This window comes from Callospermophilus lateralis, chromosome 9 (genome assembly GCF_048772815.1).
Source record: "Callospermophilus lateralis isolate mCalLat2 chromosome 9, mCalLat2.hap1, whole genome shotgun sequence".
In the NCBI taxonomy this organism is placed as follows: domain Eukaryota; kingdom Metazoa; phylum Chordata; class Mammalia; order Rodentia; family Sciuridae; genus Callospermophilus; species Callospermophilus lateralis.
In genome coordinates, this window is record NC_135313.1 from 56,353,044 (window position 1) to 56,375,923 (window position 22,880).

General features: G+C 35.1%; 1 protein-coding gene across 1 annotated transcript in view; it reads left to right on the top strand.

Annotated features, from left to right (window-relative positions):
• Positions 1 to 22,880, top strand: part of Chn1 (chimerin 1) — a 165,554-nt gene that overhangs the window by 42,296 nt on the left and 100,378 nt on the right. The window contains exons 5-6 of the mRNA XM_076865581.2: positions 13,588 to 13,619; positions 17,854 to 17,967. Coding sequence (XP_076721696.1) covers positions 13,588 to 13,619; positions 17,854 to 17,967 — 146 coding nt within the window. The remainder of the gene's footprint in view (positions 1 to 13,587; positions 13,620 to 17,853; positions 17,968 to 22,880) is intronic.

Below are 22,880 nucleotides of genomic sequence, written 5' to 3' on the forward strand. Positions count from 1 at the left end.
TGATTAAGGACAGACGTAATTGTGGAAAATTTTTTCACAGTAATAAACTATATAACTCTTAAGGATCAGTAAAGCTGATATGATCCTGTTTTTTCCTGAACTAAATTCCTTTAATAAAAGTTCTGTTGGCATAGCATTAAGGAACAACAGTTCAGTGAAGTTCATTTCTAAAGGGCTAAGATGGTATGAACTAAGTGGATAGCCTTCTGGTGGGCCACCTTGATGCAGACACAGTGAGGAATACTGGAGGAGTAGACGGTTCTTAGAATCTCTGAAAATAATTTCTCTTGATTTTCAGCTTTGTGATGTGATTGGCTGAATACTGCCATCATCTGAGGAATGAGACCATTCACATTCTATATTGCTGGTTAAAGTTATGCATAATAAGCACTGGGAAATCAGAAAAGCAAATTGTACAATTGGCATTTTATTTCTTAAATTGAAAAATATAGTAGTCATTTTCACTCTGGTTGAATATGTTTTAACAAAAAAAATTAGCAATCAAGTTTTTACTTAATTTTTTTTTTTTTTTTTTGGTACTAGGGATTGAACCCAAAGGTGTTTAACCACTAAGCCACATCCACAGCTCATTTTTTATTTTGAGACAGGATGTCATTAGTTGCTCAGGGCCTCAAGTTGTTGAGGCTGGCTTGAACTTGTGATCCTCCTGCCTTGGTTTACCAAGCTACTACAAACAAATTTTCATGGTAAATTGGAGGGCAAAGAATGCTGCTGTTTGTGCAAAAGGACTAAATGTGGACCAACTCTCTTTTCACATTGTAACCAGCCTTATGATACCGGTGAGCAGTTCTGCTCTCTTGCATGTTGAAGTATAACATTAGAGAAACAGGTCAAGGCAAGCATATAAAGCAGAGTTTATTTTAAAAAGGGAGAAGGGAGCCATAGCCGGTATCCTGGTATCCCAAGAAGCAAGGGTGTTTTGCCTTTTTATGTGTCCTAGGCTTCCTTTGTTCTGCTCTCTTTCCTTTATCTCTCTCCTTCCTGCCTACCTGACTAGGCCTAGGAGATGCTCAGTGGAATGACCAAAAGATGAGAAGCAGATGGACTGGAGGGGCCAAATTGGAGTGATTAGGGCAGGAAGGGGCAGGGTGTAATTAACAGCTCTCTATAGGAAGGGACAGTCCCTGAGACAGGTTACCTTAGCAACATGTTGGAGCAGGGGCAGGTTATCTTGATAAGGGTGGAGGAAGGGCTCTGAAGGAATTAGCATTTCAATTCCTCCATTCTCTGGATCTGACCCTTGCCTCTTTGCCTGTCTAGTTCTGGTTTCACTTACATATTTGAATGTTGCAATCTCTAAGTTTTAAGTGCCATTAATGAGGATTAAGTGTGAATGTGTAAAATATGTATCTTTATTTTGAAAATTAGAGGTGATAGGTATTTGACCTTACATTTCTGTTTTCCCCAGTGATAATTAAACAGCAATAACTAAATAGAGATAAATGGTCTTCTTTTAAAGAAATTATATTCATATCCAATATTATTATAATGATTAGGTTTATAGAGACACTGAAAAATATAAACCACTAGTCCTGATGGCCTGGCTCATTCTATTAAGTTAAATTTCTATGTAACAATTAACAAGGATATCCATTTGAAATAAAGTTAAAGGATTAATCAGAGTGGAGTAGATGTACTCTAAAGTTATTTTTTCAGGGAGAAAGTTTCAGTCTTAGGCTTGATTAAATAATTATTCGATTTGGAAGATGTGAAGGTTATTAGGAATGATAAACACTAAGGATAAAAAGGTACTGAATTTCTAGTTAATGTTCAGCCTCAAGTACTTAACAGAGGATTTGGATCACTATGTGTTTTTCTCGACTAAATGTGGTGAGAAAAAGAGAAAAGTTAATACAATTGATAGATTAATAGTTCTTTTTAAGTGATATGTATTAATTATCTGTTAGTTCAAATTATAATTTAAAAAATGGATTCCATGATTTGTCTTTGAGAAATTTCCCTGACAGTCCTAAGAAAAGGAGAACTGACCCCACCCCGTGTGTTTGTGTACATTTCACCTCTTTTCAACCATGGCAGTATATCACAGATTGTAAATTCAGGGACTGGGGATTTGTATCAAACCTTAAGGGAACTTGTATTTGGAGCCATGTTGTATGATTCTTTTCTTGTGATCTAGATTTAGTTCTGGTGACAAAATCCATGTTCTACTTTTTCTCAGCTGAATTTCGGCATATGCTTGCAACCAAGATGCCTAGCACTATATTTTAAAACCAGAATTATCAACTATTGAATCACAAATTATTAGGGGCAGAACTTTAAAATGCAAAATATCTAAAACAATTTCACAAAAAATCAAGTTGTACTTTTTTTTTTGATCCAGAAAATATTATCAATTGCTTTTGTTAATGCTAAAAAAATATATATTTTTTCCTTATCTCTCTTCTTTTGGGTGATCCTGGGTATCCAACCTGGAGCTTGCACACGTAAGGCAAGTGCTGTGCCATTGAGCTCCATCCAAAAAAGTCTAGCTTTTTTTCTTATAAGCTGTTGTTAAGACAAATTTTGAAATCAAAACAAAAATAATAATTTTTTTAGGAATAAGATGTCCATATCCACAACTTAGTATTTTAGACATGCTTTAGAAACTAAGCAAATACTTAAAAGCTTGAAAAGGATTCTTTATAATGCTTTACACAATGCAGTTGTATCTTACAGGAGAGTTAATTCTGAAATTAGTTTAAAAACATGAATATGTTTAGTTAGAATGACTCTTGGTAATCTCTTTTCACCCATAAAGTAATATAACATGTTTTTGCGTATACAGCTCTCTCATTAGATATATTCAGTGAAATGCAATATGATATAAATATTAAATATATATTTATCATTTTTATTATATAAAAAGTGATTTTGTTTTATTATTTTATGCCAAGCACCTGGTTGAATTAAAATAAGTGTGTATGTGTGTGTGTTTGTGTGTCTATTTATAGAGACCCTGGTATAAATTTCATAGGTGATTTTGTTGCTGAAAGCTTGGTCTTTGCCCCCGATGCCAACCCAATATAGAGGACATAATTTTGAGGAAAAGGAAAAAATTGTATTGCTTTGATAGCAAAGGAGAAACACAGTGACTCCTGTCCCAAAGTCTGTGACTGCCCACAGCAGGAGCAGGGGGCTTTTAAAAATGTGATTCAAAGGCTACATTCCTCCTACTCACCATTAGAGTTGTAATTCACTTGTTAATTTGGTAGATAGACATATTTGAGATCTTCAGGTATCATCCCCAAAGTCAGGATTGCTTCTTTGCTATGTTTGGTATGTACGGAAAGAGGACAGTAAGCTCTTTCCACTATGCCAGATTCTAGTTCCTCCCATCTACATTAGTATGTAATGCTAGATTATTCTGATCATCCCATAAACATCAATTATTTCCATATTTTTAAAAAAAATTCTCTTGATCCTTTTTTCTCCCTCTGCCCTGCTCAACTTCTTTGCTTTCCTTTGTAGAAAACATTTGAAAATATTATCTGTACTTCTTGTGTTTAATCCTGCTTTTCTCATTTTTTTCTTCCCCTACTCCCATCAGACTTTAAACCACCACAACTCTAGCAGAACTGCTTTGGCAAGGTCACCTCTGCCTGCCACATGCAAATCTAACATTCTCTTGTTTATCATGTCAGCAGCATTTGACACAGGTGAAAAAGCTCTTCTCCACAATGTGCTCTTCTCTCTTTAGTTTTAGGACATGGTACAGTCTCATTTTCTGGATCTTCTCTCCCTGATCGCTTGATTCTTGGGTACTGCAGGGCTTGTGATGCTTGTTTCTTCTCTACCTATATTTACTACCTGATGATTCTGCCAGTTTGGGGTATTAATACAATTTATATTTCTAGTCCAGTCTTTTCTCCTAAATGCCAGACTATATATACAATTGTCCACTCTACAATCCTTTCAAAGACATCTAATAAACATCTCAAGTGTAAATAGCATGTTCAAAACAGAACTGATCTTTACCTTCCTCCCCAAATATGCTATTACCGCAGCCTTCCAAATCTGGGTTTACTTACTTGCTGTGGCTCATATAAAAAACCAGGCATTATATTTAACTTTTTTCAAGTCAACCTACCCATGAGGCCACATTGACGTCAGCTAGTGTTATTCTGGAGTTTTAGTCCCTTGACTGTTATTATGAAATTATAAAACTTGGAAATAAGCATATAAATATTTGTATAAATATAAAATGTTTTTAATATTGCATGCAATATTACAATTCCTAATTTGATACATTTACAAGTAAAATGATTTACAAGTAATATAATTTACAAATAATTATTTGTAAAAATACTTTACAAATAATACATTTACAAGTAAATCATTCATCATTTTTACATTCTGACTAGCCCTTTAATTTGATTGTCTGAGTAATTTTGTGAGTTTGAAAAGATCATTCCAAACCATTATTTAACTAGTATTGTTACTGGAATCCTAGCCCAGAAGTTTTGTCTCCAGAGATCCCAACAGACCAGGTCTGGTCAGTTTCCCCAGAAAGAATCCAGATAGCTAAAAGGTATGTGGTGGTGAAACAGGAAAGAAATTTTTTTTCAGTGTGGCCAATCCTGGGAAGATGAACCAGCCCCTGTCTTAGGGGTACTAACAATAACTCCAGGATTATATAGCAGAAGAACAAAGGCACAGGCCAAGAAGTTTGTGTAGTTAAACAATCTTGGGTAAATGAGGGTCTGGTTGATCATTATTTCAGATCCAGTCATGAAGAGACCTGCTGGCCATAGGGAGGTCAGTACCACTTGGGGGCACTTTCAGTTTCTACCATGGGGTATTTGTCTATAGTGTTCACTGTTCCTAGAATTTGGGATAAGCTGGAAAAGGAGAAATAACTCCAAGAGAACAGATCAGAGAAACAAAAATGAGTGAGTTAAAGCAATGACTGACTGGGCCTTCTTCAAATCAAAGGAGCCCTCATTACAATATCTTAGACATCACTAAAACATCTAGATGCTGAGAAAAACTTCTTTACCTTCTTAGATTTTGGATTTGGGTACTGCTAATTAAACTGACAAATGGCAGATTAACAGAAGAAAAGGTTTATTTCATATGTACATGGAATGGAGGATTCACAGAAAAGAAGTAAAAACCCTAAAAAAGAGATAATAACCTTTTTGTTAAAATACTATTTTAACAAAAGGAAAAGAGACTAGACAAGGAAAAGGGTGTTAGGTCTGGGGAGGGGAATATATAATAGTAAGAAAATGTAAACTAAATATATTATTTATTTGGTAAAATTTTTTTATGCAGACTCAGGTCTTCTCAAATGACACAGTTGTCTCTAAAGTTAGTCTCTTAGGGTACCTGAGAGGAGCACATATTGACATATGGAAATTTGCTTTACAGGTGTAAATTTCCTTCACAAAAAGTGAAATGTATACTCTGCTTTTAGGGAGAGGAGGGAGGACAGAGAGCTTCTTTTATGTTTGATGTTTCTTAATCACCTTTAATTCAAAATCCCCATGCCAAAGTGGCATATTTTGGGATGACATATTCTGATCTTCACTATCTAGATGAGATGAATTAGTTTAAATTTCTTGTTTTGCATTTCCAATATTAAAAAAAAAAAACAGGAAAGGTCATTGCTGTAGGAATTTTATTTTGAACACACTGTTTTTAATAACAGTACTATTTTAATCCTCAATGTTTACATAATTTTTTAAAATTTATAATTATTTTGGGTTAATCAAAAAAATTATTTAGAATATAATGCCAAAAGCAACTGTGTTATGAAGTTGATTTTTTTTGTATTTTAGCTATTTTTTTTTAATTTTTATTATTGGTTGTTCAAAACATTACATAGTTCTTGACATATCATATTTCACACTTTGATTCAAGTGGGTTATGAACTCTCATTTTTACCCTGTAAACAGATTGCAGAATCACATCGGTTACACATCCGTTGATTTACATATTGCCATACTAGTGTCTGTTGTATTCTGCTGCCTTTCCTATCCTCTACTATACCCCCTTCCCTCCCCTCTCCTTATCTCTTCTCTCTCTACCCCCTCTACAGTAGTTCATTTCTCCCTCTTATTTTTTTCCCCTTTCCCCTCACTTCCTCTTGTATGTAATTTTGTATAACCCTGAGGGTCTCCTTCCATTTCCATTCAATTTCCCTTCTCGCTCCCTTTCCCTCCTACCTCTCATCCCTGTTTAATGTTAATCTTCTTCTCATGTTCTTCCTCCCTACTGTGTTCTTAGTTACTCTCCTTATATCAAAGAAGACATTTAGCATTTGTTTTTTAGGGATTGGCTAGCTTCATTTAGCATAATCTGCTCTAATGCCATTCATTTCCCTGCAAATTCTATGATTTTGTCATTTTTTAATGCAGAGTAATACTTCATTGTGTATAAATGCCACATTTTTTTTATCCATTCGTCTATTGAAGGCATCTAGGTTGGTTCCACAGTCTTGCTATTGTGAATTGTGCTGCTATGAACATCGATGTAGCAGTATCCCTGTAGTATGCTCTTTTTAGGTCTTTAGGGAATAGACCGAGAAGGGGAATAGCTGGGTCAAATGGTGCTTCCATTCCCAGCTTTCCCAGGAATCTCCATACTGCTTTCCAAATTGGGTACACCAATTTGCAGTCCCACCAGCAATGTACAAGTGTACCCTTTTTCCCACATCCTCGCCAGCACTTGTTGTTGTTTGACTTCATAATGGCTGCCAATCTTACTGGAGTGAGATGGTATCATAGGGTGGTTTTGATTTGCATTTCTCTGACTTCTAGAGATGGTGAGCATTTTTTCATGTACTTGTTGATTGATTGTACGTCCTCCTCTGAGAAGTGTCTGTTCAGGTCCTTGGCCCATTTGTTGATTGGGTTATTTGTTATCTTGTTGTCTAATTTTTTGAGTTCTTTGTATACTCTGGATATTAGGGCTCTATCTGAAGTGTGAGGATTAAAGATTTGTTCCCAGGATGTAGGCTCCCTATTTACCTCTCTTATTGTTTCTCTTGCTGAGAAAAAACTTTTTAGTTTGAGTAAGTCCCATTTGTTGATTCTAGTTATTAACTCTTGTGCTATGAGTGTCCTATTGAGGAAATTGGAGCCCGACCCCACAGTATGTAGATCATAGCCAACTTTTTCTTCTATCAGACACCGTGTTTCTGATTTGATATCAAGCTCCTTGATCCATTTTGAGTTAACTTTTGTGCATGGCGAGAGAAAGGGATTCAGTTTCATTTTGTTGCATATGGATTTTCAGTTTTCCCAGCACCATTTGTTGAAGATGCTATCCTTCCTCCATTGCATGCTTTTAGCCCCTTTATCAAATATAAGATAGTTGAAATTTTGTGGATTGGTTTCTGTGTCCTCTATTCTGTACCATTGGTCCACCCGCCTGTTTTGGTACCAGTACCATGCTGTTTTTGTTACTATTGCTCTGTAGTATAGTTTGAAGTCTGGTATCACTATACCGCCTAATTCACACTACCTGCTTAGAGTTGTTTTTGCTATTCTGGGTCTTTTATTTTTCCATATGAATTTCATGATTGCTTTGTCTATTTCTACAAGAAATGCCATTGGGATTTTGATTGGCATTGCATTAAACTTATAGAGAACTTTTGGTAATATCCCCATTTTGATGATGTTGGTTCTGCCTATCCGTGAACAGGGTATATTTTTCCATCTTCTAAGATCTTCTTCTATTTCTCTCTTTAGGGTTCTGTAGTTTTGTATAAGTCTTTCACCTCTTTTGTTAGGTTGATTCCCAAGTATTTTATTTTTTTTGAGGATATTGTGAATGGAGTGGTTGTCCTCATTTCCATTTCAGAGGATTTGTCGCTGATATATAGGAATGCCTTTGATTTATGCGTGTTGATTTTATATCCTGCCACTTTGCTGAATTCATTTATTAGCTCTAATAGTTTCTTTGTAGACCCTTTTGGGTCTGCTAGGTATAGGATCATGTCATCTGCAAATAGTGATAATTTAAGTTCTTCTTTTCCTATTTTTATGCCTTTAAATTCTTTCGTCTGTCTAATTGCTCTGGCCAGTGTTTCGAGAACTATGTTGAACAGAAGTGGTGATAGAGGGCATCCCTGTCTTGTTCCAGATTTTAGAGGGAATGCCTTCAATTTTTCTCCATTCAGAATGATGCTAGCCTGAGGCTTAGCATAGATAGCTTTTACAATGTTGAGGTATGTTCCTGTTATCCGTAGTTTTTCTAGAGTTTTGAACATGAAGGGATGCTGTACTTTGTTGAATGCTTTTTCTGCATCTATCGAGATGATCATATGGTTCTTATCTTTAAGTCTATTGATGTGATGAATAACATTTATTGATTTCCGTATATTGAACCAGCCTTGCATCCCAGGGATGAATCCTACTTGATCATGGTGCACAATTTTTTTGATGTGTTTTTGTATCTGATTCACCAGATACAAAATGCTTCCTGCATTTCTAGGATTTCTGTTTGTTTGTTTTTTATAACCTCTATCTCCCAAATAGGTGATCTTTTGCTTCTTGGATTTGTTTATGTAATTCATTTTCGAAGTGATCTTTCATTGTCTGATTTTGCTGTCTAATATCTTCCTTAAGACTCCAGATCATCTGAAGCATGTAAATCCTGAATTCTTTATCTGACATTCCATCTGCTGCAGCTATTACCTCTTCTAAAGTTGAGTTGACCTGCATTACTTGTGGTCCTTTCTTTCCTTGTCTTTTCATACTGCTCATTTCTTTCTGCTTGGTGAAACTGTTGTGTTATTGAATGTTCCCCCTATATATTTATATTGCTCATGTATAGTTGCAAAGTCTCCCTTGCAGGGGTGGGCAGCGGCTGTTCTCCTCCTCCAATTGGGGCCATGTGTCTACCATGCTGGCGGGCCCCTGGGCCTGCTCCGCTGGTGGGTCGCAGGTCTGCCCACCTTGCAGGCGTGGGCGGTGGCTCTGCTCCGCCCCTCCTCCAATTGGGGCGATGTGTCTACCACGCCCACAGGCTCTGGGCCAGCTCCGCCGGTTGGTCACAGGTCTGCCTACCTTGTAGGCGCGGGCGGTGGCTTCTGAAGTTGATTAATTAGACAATTAATGGAAGCATAATAGAGATTTATTACAGGACTATTTAATAAATAACCCATATTTGTCTTGAATTGGGAAATGTAATAGACTGCCATATCATTTGAATGTGGCAAATCAGGGTATTGGTAGAATTTTCATCAAGTATCCAAAAAAACTCCTTTTACATTCATGATATAGGCCTGCTGAATAAATAATCCATATTTGTGTTGGATTGGGAAATGTAATAGAACTTTTCCTTCAACCAGCTGCAAAGGTCTCATGGTTTGATAGAAAGACCATAATCTCCTCTTAAATGTTGGGGACCCCATTCTGTTGTGTCTGAGGCTCCAATATTAGGTTACACAAAAGTTATTCTTGATTTCTATTTCAAAAGGCAATATATATAGTTAATGTATGAATGCGGTTTTCTATAAAAATCACACTATTACAGATAACATTAAAGTTTCTTTTACACCTTTCCAGTTGTCCCCCCAAGGTCCTTTGTCCCCTACTTTACAGGAGGTAACTCTTTAAATTTGGTTTATATACTTCCAGATTGCTCTTGATGCTATAAATATATATTATTGTACATATCTGCTTTTTCCTAAATGATGACATGTTATCCTCATTATTATGTAACTTTTAAAAATATTTTTTCAGTTGTGTATGGACACAATATCTTTATTTATTCTTTTTTTTTTAATGTGTTACTGAATTTTGATCCCAGTGCCTCACATATGCGAGGCAAGTGCTCTACTACTCAGCTATAGCTCCAGCCCTGTAACTTATTTTTGTATTCAGTAGTTTGTAATTCATCCATGTTAGTCCCTAATATAGATCTATATCATTCCATCAAACTGCATATTATTTATACTACAAAAGAAGCTTATTTCTCTATTGGTGCCTATTTATTTTTATTTTATTTTTAAAAAAAATTTTTGTAGTTGTAGATGAACAGAATGCCTTTATTCTATTTGTTTATTTTTATCTGGTACTGAGGATCAAACCCAGTGCCTCAAGCATGCTAGGCAAGTGCTCTGCCACTGAGCTACAGCCCCAGCCCTTTATTTCCATTTTAAAAATAACTAGGAATAGTGCTTATATGAACATTCTTATACATATTTTCATGGGTACATGTGCAAGTGTTCTTCTAGAATAAAAACAGTATTTGCGCATTTTCAGTTTGAATATATAATATTGAAGTGTTTTTCTGAGCAGCATTTTTAATCGTATAAATTAATTCTTCAAGTTAAGACCTGAATATTGGATTTTCATCTCATAAGCAAAGGTTTGTTTTTAAGCAAATCCATGACCCCACTTTTTAGTCCTGGACCTAACGATAGAATAGCCATTATAGGTTACTGTAGGGGCCAACTGGCATATTTTTAGTCCAGTGAGTTTTATGAGGGAAAAAATTATGGAACAAGATCAAATCAGGTGGGATAGTAGGATAATAAATAACCTGACTATAATCTCAGCAGAAAACAGAAGATTCCTGAAAAGTATGTACTAAGAATAATTTTTAGTAAAAGGTAAAATATTGACTTTCCTACAGAAGTGAAAATGAACATGTGAAATGTTTATTTCACTCTCATGGGAGAGAACCAAGAAGAAGTCAAAGCACAAATTTATATAGACTCAAGGGATACTGAGATCAATTGCACAAAGAAATTGTTTTTTCTAATTAAAATGTTACCATGCAGGAAAAAACAGATCCATGTTTTAGTTACCTGTAATTAAGAGTTTCAAAAAAACTCGGAGACAGTATTCTAGGCCAGAGTCAGATATGCCAATAGAGTGTGCTGTAGATGATAGACAGCTTTTCATTCACAAATTTCTTCCTATACTATGAGTAAATACCTGAAAGTTGCTAAAAACAGTAGTAGGTCTGGCTGACCAGTAGGTAGATAACCTAGACTGGGCAGTCATGCTTGATGTAGAACCTAGCAAGATGATCACTGAAAAAATAGGCTTTGAAGTTGTCCATATTCAGCCTCATTCAGATGAGTCAGTTTCACATACAAAAGGAATTGGGCCTTTTTTGCCCTAAAAGTTCTAGTTTTATCTTGAGCTCTACCACTCGAACAGGTAACCTTGAACAAGTTATCTAACCTCTCTGATACTCATTTTTTTTCCACTACCATATGATCCAGGAATACCACTACTGTGAATTTGTCCAAAGGAAATAAAACCAAAATGTGGAAGAGAGATGTGCACTCCTATGTAGCATTATTTGCATGGCCAAGATGTAGAATCAACCCAAGAGTCTGTCAGTGAACGAATCAATAAAGAAAATATACAGTGAAATTTCATATAGTTCATTCTAATATACAATGGAATAGTGTATATTTCAAATTGAGTACAGTCTTTAAACAGAAGGAAATCCCATCATCTTTAACAATATGGATAAACTGGAGGATGTTATATTAAAGGAAATAAGTCAGGTATAAAAAGACAAATACTATATAATGTCACTGTAGGTAAGGATAGAAGATATGATAGGTAGAAAGTATGATATAAATGAAGGGCAAAGAAAAAAAGATTTTAATTCAGAAGTTCCACACACTTCTCCAGACACATCACTCCCTAAGTCAGTCTCAACCGTAGGCCTCGTATTCCCCAAATTTCTGGGAAATCTGTAAATCTACCAGTGCACATTATTTAACCCACCAACAAATAGATTAAGCAAAAGAAAAAAAATGATATCTTAGGGAAACTATAATTTAGGGGACTGTCCAGTGCTATTTGTTGATCACAAATGAAGATCACATCAGCTTAAGAATCCAGAGACTGATCAGATAACCATAAACCATCCCGAGATCACTGACTATGTCCATTCCTATATACTTCTCAATACCCACGCCTTATCAAGTTTCTTGTAAAAGAAGAGCTGGGAACTCCCAAAGGGCATCTTTCACTTTCGAGATGGTACGCATTCTCCCTTGAATGCATACTCCTTGCTTTATCCTCAAAGGCCTCTCTCTCTTGAGATTGCCCCCACTCTCCCTTTAATATGTATCTCCTTTCCTAAATCAACCTCTGCCTGTACCTCTGACTGGCATGTGTTGAGATTCTTTTCTGTCACACATGTCAAGAACCCTGCTGGTCTTAAGTGGAGTTCCCTTCTCTCTGGGAGCTTCTCAGATCCTTCTTAGGAGACAACTTCTATGTGGAATCTAAAAACATTGAACTCAGAAGCAGAGATCTGAGTCGTAGTTACCAGTGGCTGGGGGTGGAATGGTGATTGGGGAAATATTGGTAAAAGATATAAAATTTCATTTAGGAAAAAGAGATTCAAGAGCTCTATTGTACAACATGGTAACTATAGATAACAATACGTAACAACATATTGTATACTTGATATTTGCTAAGAGTAGATTTTGTGTGTTCCAGTCACACAAAAAATATACGTGAGATAATGCATATCTTAATTAGTTTGTGTTTGCCATTTCACAGTGTATACATATATCAAAACATGCTATATAATGCCTGTACATATATACATATATTATACAAGTATATACTATGTATAGGTTTTATAATATATGCATTTTTGTCAATTAAAAATAAAAGATGAACTTTTTCATGAAAAACAGTTAAAGTGGGACTAATACTATCTTATGAAGATGAAGCAGAGTCATCACTGTCTGATGTGGGAATTACATGATCTCTAAATATAACTAAAACATGGCAAATAGCAGGAGCTCAATAAATGTAGTCCATAGTGTTACCAGGTACCTCTCAGAGGAAATCCTTTTTCATGATAGCACTTACCATTACTATACTTTCTGTTTTCTTATTGTTTTCTTTTTAAAGCTGCTTTATTGTTGCTTGTCTTTATAGCATTAGTTCCAAAACAGTTATGACATTTTTAGTTTTATTCAATCATGTGTCCCCTGCAGGTACAGCCATGCTTATCACATATTCATGGTTCAGCAAATATTTGTTTAATGCATGGGACAAATGCCTTCTATCTTCCTGTCTACCCAGGAAGAATTCCTCAGGATCTATTCTGAGGCTTTCCTCAGCTCTAGCCAGCACACATTCCATGAGAGCTAGGGGAAGAGAAAGTGGTGAGGGAAGAGCTGTTGGGAAAACAGAAGGGCAGGATTGTATTGAGATGTTAACAGCATGGAGAATATGGAGTAACAGGAAGGAGAGGAAAAGGAGAGGTTGGAAAGAAAGCCACAATCTGTTACGACATGATTGTGGCATTAAGTTTCTGGATGTTTTATTTTATTCTGTGAATAAAGTGATGTAAATATCTTTTCCAATTCATTACACTTTTAGAAATGAAAGATAGTTCAGTTCAACTCTTCACATACACAGCATTTAATAGAGAAGAAACAGGTTTAGAGAAGTGAAGCAACCTATTAACCCTCCTATGAACTAGGACTCCATATTCTGACCTTGAATCTTATATAAATGTTTTTCTGTAATATATGCTTTAGTTTACCTCATATACAGAATGTTTAATTAATGAACTACACATTTGCATTTTCACAAATATACTTTTTTTTTTCTTCCTCAATAGGTAGAAAACAGACCAAAGTATTATGGAAGAGAGTAAGTATGAATTACCAGAATACATTTTCTCGATTGGCATATGTAAGAGACAAGAAAATGGTGCATTTAGTTTAAAAATTAAAAATAAATAAATAAATAAATAAATAAATAAATAAATAAATAAAGGAAGTAGTCAATCTTGGTGGAATTAAATTTTTTTTAATTACAAGTGTAATTATTCTAAATGGTGAAAATTTTTTTTTATTTTTTTAATTTTTATTTTTTTTTTTTGGTTTTCAAATTGTTTTTTTTTATTGGTTGTTCAAAACATTACAAAGCTCTTGACATATCATATTTCATACTTTAGATTCAAGTGGGTTATGAACTCCCATTTTTACCCCGTATACAGATTGCAGAATCACATTGGTTACACATCCACATTTTTACATAATGCCATATTAGTAACTGTTGTATTCTGCTACCTTTCCTATCCTCTACTATCCCCTCTCCTCTCCCCTCCCATTTTCTCTCACTACCCCATCTACTGTGATTTAATTCTCTCCCTTGTTTTTTTTTTTTCCCCCTTTCCCCTCACAACCTCTTATATGTAATTTTGTATGATAATGAGGGTCTCCTTCCATTTCCATGCAATTTCCCTTTTCTCTCCCTTTCCCTCCCACCTCATGTCTCTGTTTAATGTTAATCTTTTCCTCTTGCTCTTCCTCCCTGCTCTGTTCTTAGTTGCTCTCATTATATCAAAGAAGACATTTGGCATTTGTTTTTTAGGGATTGGCTAGCTTCACTTAGCATAATCTGTGGTGAAAATATTTTTAAAAGGCAATTATAAAGAAGAAAATAGCATGGAAAAATGTACATGCAGTAATGTTAAAGATATAAGCAATGTGAGTAAATAATTCTAGATATATATGAGGAATGTATATATTTGTATGTGTATTTTGCATGTATTAGATAATATACACACATACATATGGAGGCATGTAGTGATTTATTCTATATTTCTACCTTTCTTCCCCCAAATTTTCTATAAGCTGTGTATATTCTCTTTATTATCGGGGGAAAACAAAAAGAAAAGAAAATCATAGCTACTCAGAAACAATGGCGGGTTCGATCCTCAGCACCACATACAAACAAAGATGTTGTGTCTGCCGAAAACAAGAAAATAAATATTGAAAAATTCTCTCTCTCTCTCTCTCTCTCTCTCTCTCTCTCTCTTTAAAAAAAAAAAAAAGAATTTAAAGCATTGGGTAGAATGTGGTAGCACATGCCTATAATCTCAGCTACTTGGGAAGCTAAGGCAGGAGGGTCACAAATTTGAGGACAGCCTCCTCTACAGCTTAGTGAACCCCTGTCTCAAAAATTAAAAAGGGCTGTGAATATAGCTCAGTGGTAGACTGCTCCTAAAGTCAATCCTCAGTACAAAAACAAACAAACAAACAAACAAAAACAGAGGAAGTATTACCTATTTTCTCCTCCCCCCCTCCTCCCTCTGCTCTTTCTCCTCCCCTGTCCTCCTCTCCCTTCTTCCCCCTCCTTCTTCCCCTTCCTCCTCTTCCTTCCTCCCCTTCCTTCTCCCCCCACTTCCTCCAGATTGAATCCAGGAGCACTTTACCACTGAGCCACATCCCCATCCCTTTTTATTTTTTATTTTGAGATAGGGTCCCCCAAAGTTGCTGAGGCAGGCCTCAAACTTGCAACTCTCCTCCCTCAGCCTCCCATGTCACTGGAATTATAGGTGTGTACTGCCATGCCCATCTGAAGTATTACCTTCTAAAGGTCTGTTTTGCTAGCGGTGTTTTGCAGAATTGAGATATTATACATATAAATTGTAGTCTAATTTTTTTTCCATTTAATATGGATGATGAGCATTGCAACAGTTTTTTAAATTGGCTTTGTGATGCTACAATTGTACAGCAGACTGTACCAAAAATGGCTCAGAATGCTACTCTGATAATTTCTGAAACCTTTAATTTTTCCAAGTGTTGAGAAACAGAAATTTAGCACTTTGGAGAAAAATAAAATAAAATCACATTTTCATTATTTTCCAAATAAAATAATTTTTTTCATTACTTGATTATATCAGATAGTCATATATTTACCAGATATTTTTAAATTATTTAAAATTCTAAATACATTTTCTAGACTCTTGTGAATGGATCACAGACACATATCTGTGAATTGGGAGGAAGATGATTCCAAAGTTGAGAACTACTGGTATTCTTTACAGTGATATCATAATATGTATAGTCATATTCTGCTTAGGGCAGTTAGACTGTTTTTAAACTGTACAGACTGAGCATCCCTCATCAGAAATGCTTTGGATCAAAAGTGTACCCAATTTCAGAGGATTTCAGATTTTGCATATCTGGGTTAGGGATGCTCAATCTCTACTATTAAAAGTAATACCATAAGAAACATCTTGGGGCATAACGTTTTTTGATAGAAATATTGAGTCAACTGATAAAAATAATTTTAAAGTTCTTTACATTTTGTTGTCAATTTTTATTTCAAAATTTGTTTCCTTGAGTTTGATTTTTTTTTAAGGTACTTGAAGGTTAAAAAAAAAACCAAATAGATGTTACATGTTACTAATTTTATTAATTGATGTCATTTAAACTCAAAAGTGTATACCAGCAGGCTAATCGAATGGTATATGTTAGTGCAAGGGATAGATTACCATCTTTTGCTTCCAGCAAATTCAAAGTGTTAGCATATGAACCTAGTTCTGAAAAATTGAAAAATTTATGGAGATGAAAACCTCACAAGCCCATTGTAAACCTAGCTGTTCTGATAGTCTTGATTTGAACATATCTATCATGAACTATTTTAAGACTGTTAAGAGAAATAGAGGAAAAAACAAGATTGCCACTTATCCTTAGTAAAGTTCCTAAAGTATTAAGGTGTTATTTCAGGGCCTTTATAATTTATTATTCCAAATTCAAGTAATTATTGTCTCATAGTTTTATACCAATGGAAGCTACAAAGTTTTTTTGTTTGTTTGTTTGTTTTTTGAGCAATGAATCTCTCCCTCTACCCTCTAAGATCTTATAGCTAGGACTATGAAATAGACTTAACAATAGGAAGATTAACAGGAGAAAAGTATACAGATTTGTTGACTTTTGATATAGTGTGCACAGGAGCATCACGGGAAAAACAAAATGAATACCCAGTGAGACTGAGAGCTAATATGAGAAAGGGAGGGAAGATGTAGGCCATTTACTCTCAGGAAAGAGTAAATGATTTTTAAGAAACAAATACAGTCCCTGAGAAGAATAATTGAGAGATATGATGGTTAGAGACAAAGATTTTTTTGGTGTGATGTCAACTTTTAATTTCCTTTCCTGTGATAAGAATCAGTCTTACCTGATTGATGAAATTCCTAGGGAGGGAATTGATGACAATTGAGTTACTTTTAGAGAATCTGACTTTAGGTAGACAAGAGGAGTTCAGAGAAAGACTTTTCCTGCATTAGCTATTTTTTTAAATGCCTTCAGCTCAAAATAATATGCTAAAAAAACATATTTTGGAGTGACATTTCCTGAATTCCTTCATTATTTTTGAGTTACTAAAAAGACATATGTAAAACTTCTTTTTAAATTGTGAATCATCATACAAGTGTAAGGTGATTTTATACTTTTAATAAATTGTCATCACTGACATTTTTCTTGTTTAATCTTTTTATGTCAGATTATTATAGATGAATTTCCTATATATATAAAGGTTGTGTTATTTATGTTTATTCTTTTTTTTCTTTGTTAATCAGAAATAAGATTTTGACAGGAAATGAAAGCAAGTACTGTAGTTGTTTGCTTGTGGTTTGAGTATTCAATAATGCCAATTATGCACATTATTGGGCAATCATGCCAATTAAGGACAACCCAGGGTCCTGGAAAATTGCCAGCATAGACTCTAAGCCAAAATTTTAGAGCAACTGCATCAGTGAAAAGAAAGGAAATGGAATACATTTCCGTCTATTTTTTTAGGAAGTCCATATGGTCAAGTGGCTTCATAAGTAAGGACTATCCTCTGAGAGAGGTGGTTGATCATTCTTAGATGGATGTGAATTTTGATTTTGTGGTTGGTAAATTCCATAGCTACTTTGATGCAGTTCTTATCACACAAGAGAAGCTGGCCAGAGGCCAGGCCCAGGGAAACACAAGCACAAGCGCTTTCCTTCAATTATGTGACAGTAGCTTGTCTAGAGAAATGGAAGGGGGAGTGTTTTATAGGTAAAATGTGGAAAGTGTGCCGTTTCTGAATTGACTTTGTTGCTCAGGTTTCACGGCATGATCTCCAGAGAAGCAGCTGACCAGCTCTTGAGTGTGGCTGAGGGGAGCTACCTTATTCGGGAGAGTCAGCGGCAACCAGGAACCTACACATTGGCTTTAAGGTTGGTCACAGACCTGCAATTATAACTGCTTCATTTAAATCCTCTTAATAGAGGGCTTTAAAATTTAAAAGCATCCAGCATGTAATTGAATTGGTTCTTGTTTTCTTTGGACCTAATTACCATTTTAATAGCTTTGAGACCCTTTAAAAAATTCCTTATGAATGGTGGTACTCAGTAATTAAGAATTTTAAAACTTTAGATGCATTTTTGTTGTAGCTACTTTCTTCCATTCTATCTTATCCTTTATCTCTTGTCTTGCTGTGTCAGTTTCCATCTATTTCTTGAATAAGGAAAGAGACTAAAAGAAAGTTCTTTGTAATTCATAAAGCTAAAGCCAGTGTCATTTCTCTTAGTTGGATCTTAGTTGAAAAAGCTTTTATTGGGAGCTCTTGGCCCATCCCTATCAACTGAAATTTGCCTAGGGTTTTGGCTGTTTTTAGTTTATAGTTGTGCCCAGAAACACAAAGAATTATGCCTAGAAATATGATATTTGTTCTTTAGCAATTAGGGAAATGCAAATCAAAACTACACTGAAATTTCATCTCACTCCAATCAGAGTGGCAGTCATCAAGAATGCAAACAATACTAAATGCTGGAGAGGATGTGGAAAAAGGAAAACTTTTACACTGTTGGTGGGATTGTAAATTAGTACAACCACTATGGAAATCAGTATGGAGGTTCCTCAAAAGACTAAGTATGGAACCACCATATGACTCAGTTATACCACTAATTGGTATTTATCGTAAAGAATTAAAGTCAGAATACTGTAGTAACACATGCATACCCATGTTTACAGCAGCACAATTCACAGACAAGCCAAATAATTGAACCAGCCTAAGTGCTCATCAATGGACAAATAGGTAAAAGAATATGTGGCGTATATACACAATAAAGTTTTATTTAGCCATAAAGAAGAATGAAATAATGTCATTTTCAGGAAAATGGATGAAACTTGAGAACATCACGTTAAATAAAATAAACCAATTTCAAAAAGTTAAGCATCGTATGTTTTCTCTTATATGTGGAAGACTAAAGAGGAAAAGGAAAAGAAAGGGAGCGGTCATGGAAATTGAGGGGAAATCATTAGGGTAGAAGAAGGATATCAGAGGGAGGGAGGAGGGGAGAGGACAGGGAAATACTGGGGAATGATATTGCCAAATTATATTGTTATATTATGTGTGTATACAAATATGTAATAATGAATGCCACCATTATGTACTACTATAATGCACTAATTAAAAAATATGGGGAAAAAATGAACAAATAATGTTACTGCTTAAGGCCAACATATGTTACTCCTCCTCCAACTACCTATGCCTATGAGTGAGCAGGGATGTCATTGCTGTCCACAAGATTTAATGTTAATTTTTCTGATAATTAGAATGATGTAATTTATCATTATGTTATACCAAATTTTGAATATGTTGTGTTCTTGCTGAATAGAGATTGTCACAGTAGTTTATGAAATTTTGCTTTTTATAGGAAGTTATGAAGTATAAATTCCCCTTCAAATCATTTTTTTTTTTTTTTTGAGGATTAGATTGTTGAATACAGGTGGAAACATCTGTTCTGACAATTCAAATACCTATTCATTTTATCACTGAACTAGAAGACTGATTTGAGGCAAGTCTTCTTGGTTCCTTTATTTCTTACTCCTAACATTTTGTACTAGACTTCTGCATTACTGCACTCCAAATACTCTGATCATCTGATTATCTGGGGTAAATAAGTCTTGATGTAAAGGCTAGAGGGCCAGAGTAAGGAAGAAAGAGGTGGGTAAAATAGGAGACAGAAATCTGCACAACACTGTCTTCCTTTCCTATTTGTTGCTATTTTCCCTACCTTTCCCCGAGATCATATACAAGTTATAAAACTTTAATTTGAACTCAGTTTTGCTTATGGAAAGTTCAGGTACTTTCCATTGCCCATGTTGGGTCTCATCCTACAACAGCTGCCATGTGGTTTTCACTGGCTAACATTAACAAATATTTTAAAGCCAAGGATTTATTTTGGAGTGAAGTTTCTCCTAGACCTTCCATGATCTTCCTCCTGCTCACCCTCTTATCCTTTCATTCTACTCATGACCCTAAGTTTATCATCACTTCCGGTCCACATGACCCCACATATCATAGAATAAAAATTAGAGAACAGGTGAACATTAGATGGATGGGAGTGTTAATTCATAGTGCTGGGTTATATGAATTATTACCTTTTGTTATAATTGAAACTCACTATAAGATATTATTTGTAAAAGCAATCTTCCTTTTGTTATTGAAAATCACGGTAAGATGTTATTTGTAAAAGGAGTTATCATGGAGGTAGGAAGAATTTGTTAGTGTGTATTGAATTGTTTTTGTGCTAAAATGTTATTGATACTTCTCTTGTTTTAAACTAGATGCATAGCAGAGATATGTATTATTTTTGCCGCAGTCTGGCCATTCCGACTCGGCTGTGGCTCTCAACATATTTTTATGTATTATTTTTATGTGATATGTATTATTTTTATGTGATACTCTATTTCAGTTGATGAGTCTCTCTCTCTTTTTTTTAACATTATGAGTGATCCATTTGGAGATAACAGTTTGTTTAATTTATAGCCAATAGTGTTCATTATACATTTGCTCTAAAAGTAGAAATGTACTGAACTCAAGGTTCTCAATAGGCACCTCAACAGCAACATGTTTGAAGCTGAACTCATTACTTCTCCTTCCAAATGTGCTGTAATATCCATTTAGCTTTGACCCTGTTATTGAGTCTGTTCCACAAGACAAAAATCAAGAAATTGTTTTTCTTTTTTCGAGGATTTGAAGGCCCTGGTACCATTTATATAGAAGCCCTAACCTTATAATATACCACACACTGTATCCCATATAAAATATATATATTTTTTGCTGTTAAATTATATAAAGGTTTTTTAAAAATATAAGTTGCTTTTGAAATTAACTTTAGTTTTGGATTTTACTTTTGTGTCCTGAAGCCTGGCCTTTCTTTTCAATTCTGTACCTTTTTATAGACCTTGAAAGCACTAGATACTGTGTCTGTATTATGTAATAGTTAACTTTTTGTTTTTGCTCATCTCACACCCAATGTCCCACACATCCAAGTCTTTAGTATTACTGAAAATTTCTACTCTTTCCCAACTCTAAGCTACTTGCTGGACAGTTCAATAACTGCCAAAGAAATTTCTATGTGGCCAGCTTTGACCTCTCTAGTGTATCTTTTACATTGTCATAAATAATTATCTTAGGCTGGACTTGTGGCTCAGAGGCAGAGCACTTGCCTAGCATGTGTGAGGCACTGGGTTTGATCCTTAGCACTACGTAAAAATAAACAAACAAAATAAAGGTATGCTGTCCATCTACAACTACAAAAAAATAAAAATAAAAGTAACAATCATCTTAAAATCTTTTGTAGATAATAGATGTAGTATGTACCTGTAGTCCCAGCTAGTGGGGAGGCAGAGGCAGGAGGATCATTTGAACCCAGAATTCAAGGCCAGCTAGAGCAACGTGGCAGGACCTGTCTCAAACAAAAACCAAAACAGCAACAGAAAAGAAAGGAGGGGAAAAAGAAAACATCTAAAATGGAATGCAGTGATTAGCGAAGTTGTAGGGGTGAGTAGGGCACAAGGTTTCAAAGAACCCACCTCCCTCTGTCATTGGCATCTGCCCTGCACCTCCTTCACTGGTGATCTCTGTGTAATTGAAGTATTATGTAGAGAGTGTGTAATGCATGTGTGCTGTCACTGTGGCAGTTTTCTGCAGTCAGAAAAAAAGGTTCTCACCACATGTCATGGCAGGTCCACTCTGGGTAGGACCTTTTTTCCTCTTTGTATCTTCTTCACCCACACCTCATTTTGGCCTGAATTTTAGGCCAGTCCTCATCTGGCTTTTCTGCCTATGTTCACGTTGATCCCTTGATTCAGGAAAAAATTGCTCAGTGAAAGTTTGTTGTAGAGGGGAACATGTCATTAGGCAACTGCATGTTCCAAGTGTGCAGGCTAGGAAAAGATAATAGCCCAGGTACTTGGTGGTGATTTGTGGGTTTCAGAGGGCTTAGGATTTTCTATCTGTTGATTACAACATTTGGATCACCTTAAGGAGATTTCATGACAAATGTCATTTATTAATAATATAATTTAAGAGGTTTATTGAAAGCATGCTTCCTTACGGTTTTCATAGCTTTAGAACTAAAGAACATTTTATGAGGTGCTATATGTTTATTCTCACTAGAATAAAAGATTGTTAAGTTTAGTTGGAACATTTTTCTTTTGGTTTTTCTTCCAGTTCACGTGTTATGTCTTCTGGTATTTCTATTTTCTGTTTTCTTTCTTTCCTTTATTTTTAGTGGTGAGGTTTGAATCCAGGACCTCACATATACTGACATACACTTCTACCACTGAATTAAATCTTCAGCCCTCTGCTATTTTTGATCTGCTTTTAAACCTATCCATTGAGTTCTTTTAAAAAAAATTATTTTTAAGTTAATTTATTTATTTTAATTAGGTATATATGACAGCATAATGCATTTTAATTCATTGTACACAATTGCAGTGCAACTTTTTATTTCTCTGATTGTACACACATTGAGTTCTTATTTCAGATGCTGTGTTATTGTTTAGAACCAGAATTTTCATTGCTTTTTAGAAATAGTGAAATAAGGAGGGGACAAGATTTGCGAAGAGGTGATTTGAGTAATCACATAAAATGACCTTTTAAATATTTGGCATCAATTTTATCATTACCACCACTGTACCTGATAAAAATATAAACAATTTCTGGGTAGATGTGTGTTCACGATCTACTCAGAGATAATTTTTTCACTGTTTTTATCTGAAAATTGCATGCTTTTAGTTTAATTACTATGACTGCAAGAAGGTCTTTACTAACTCAACACTTTTGTTAGTTGACATT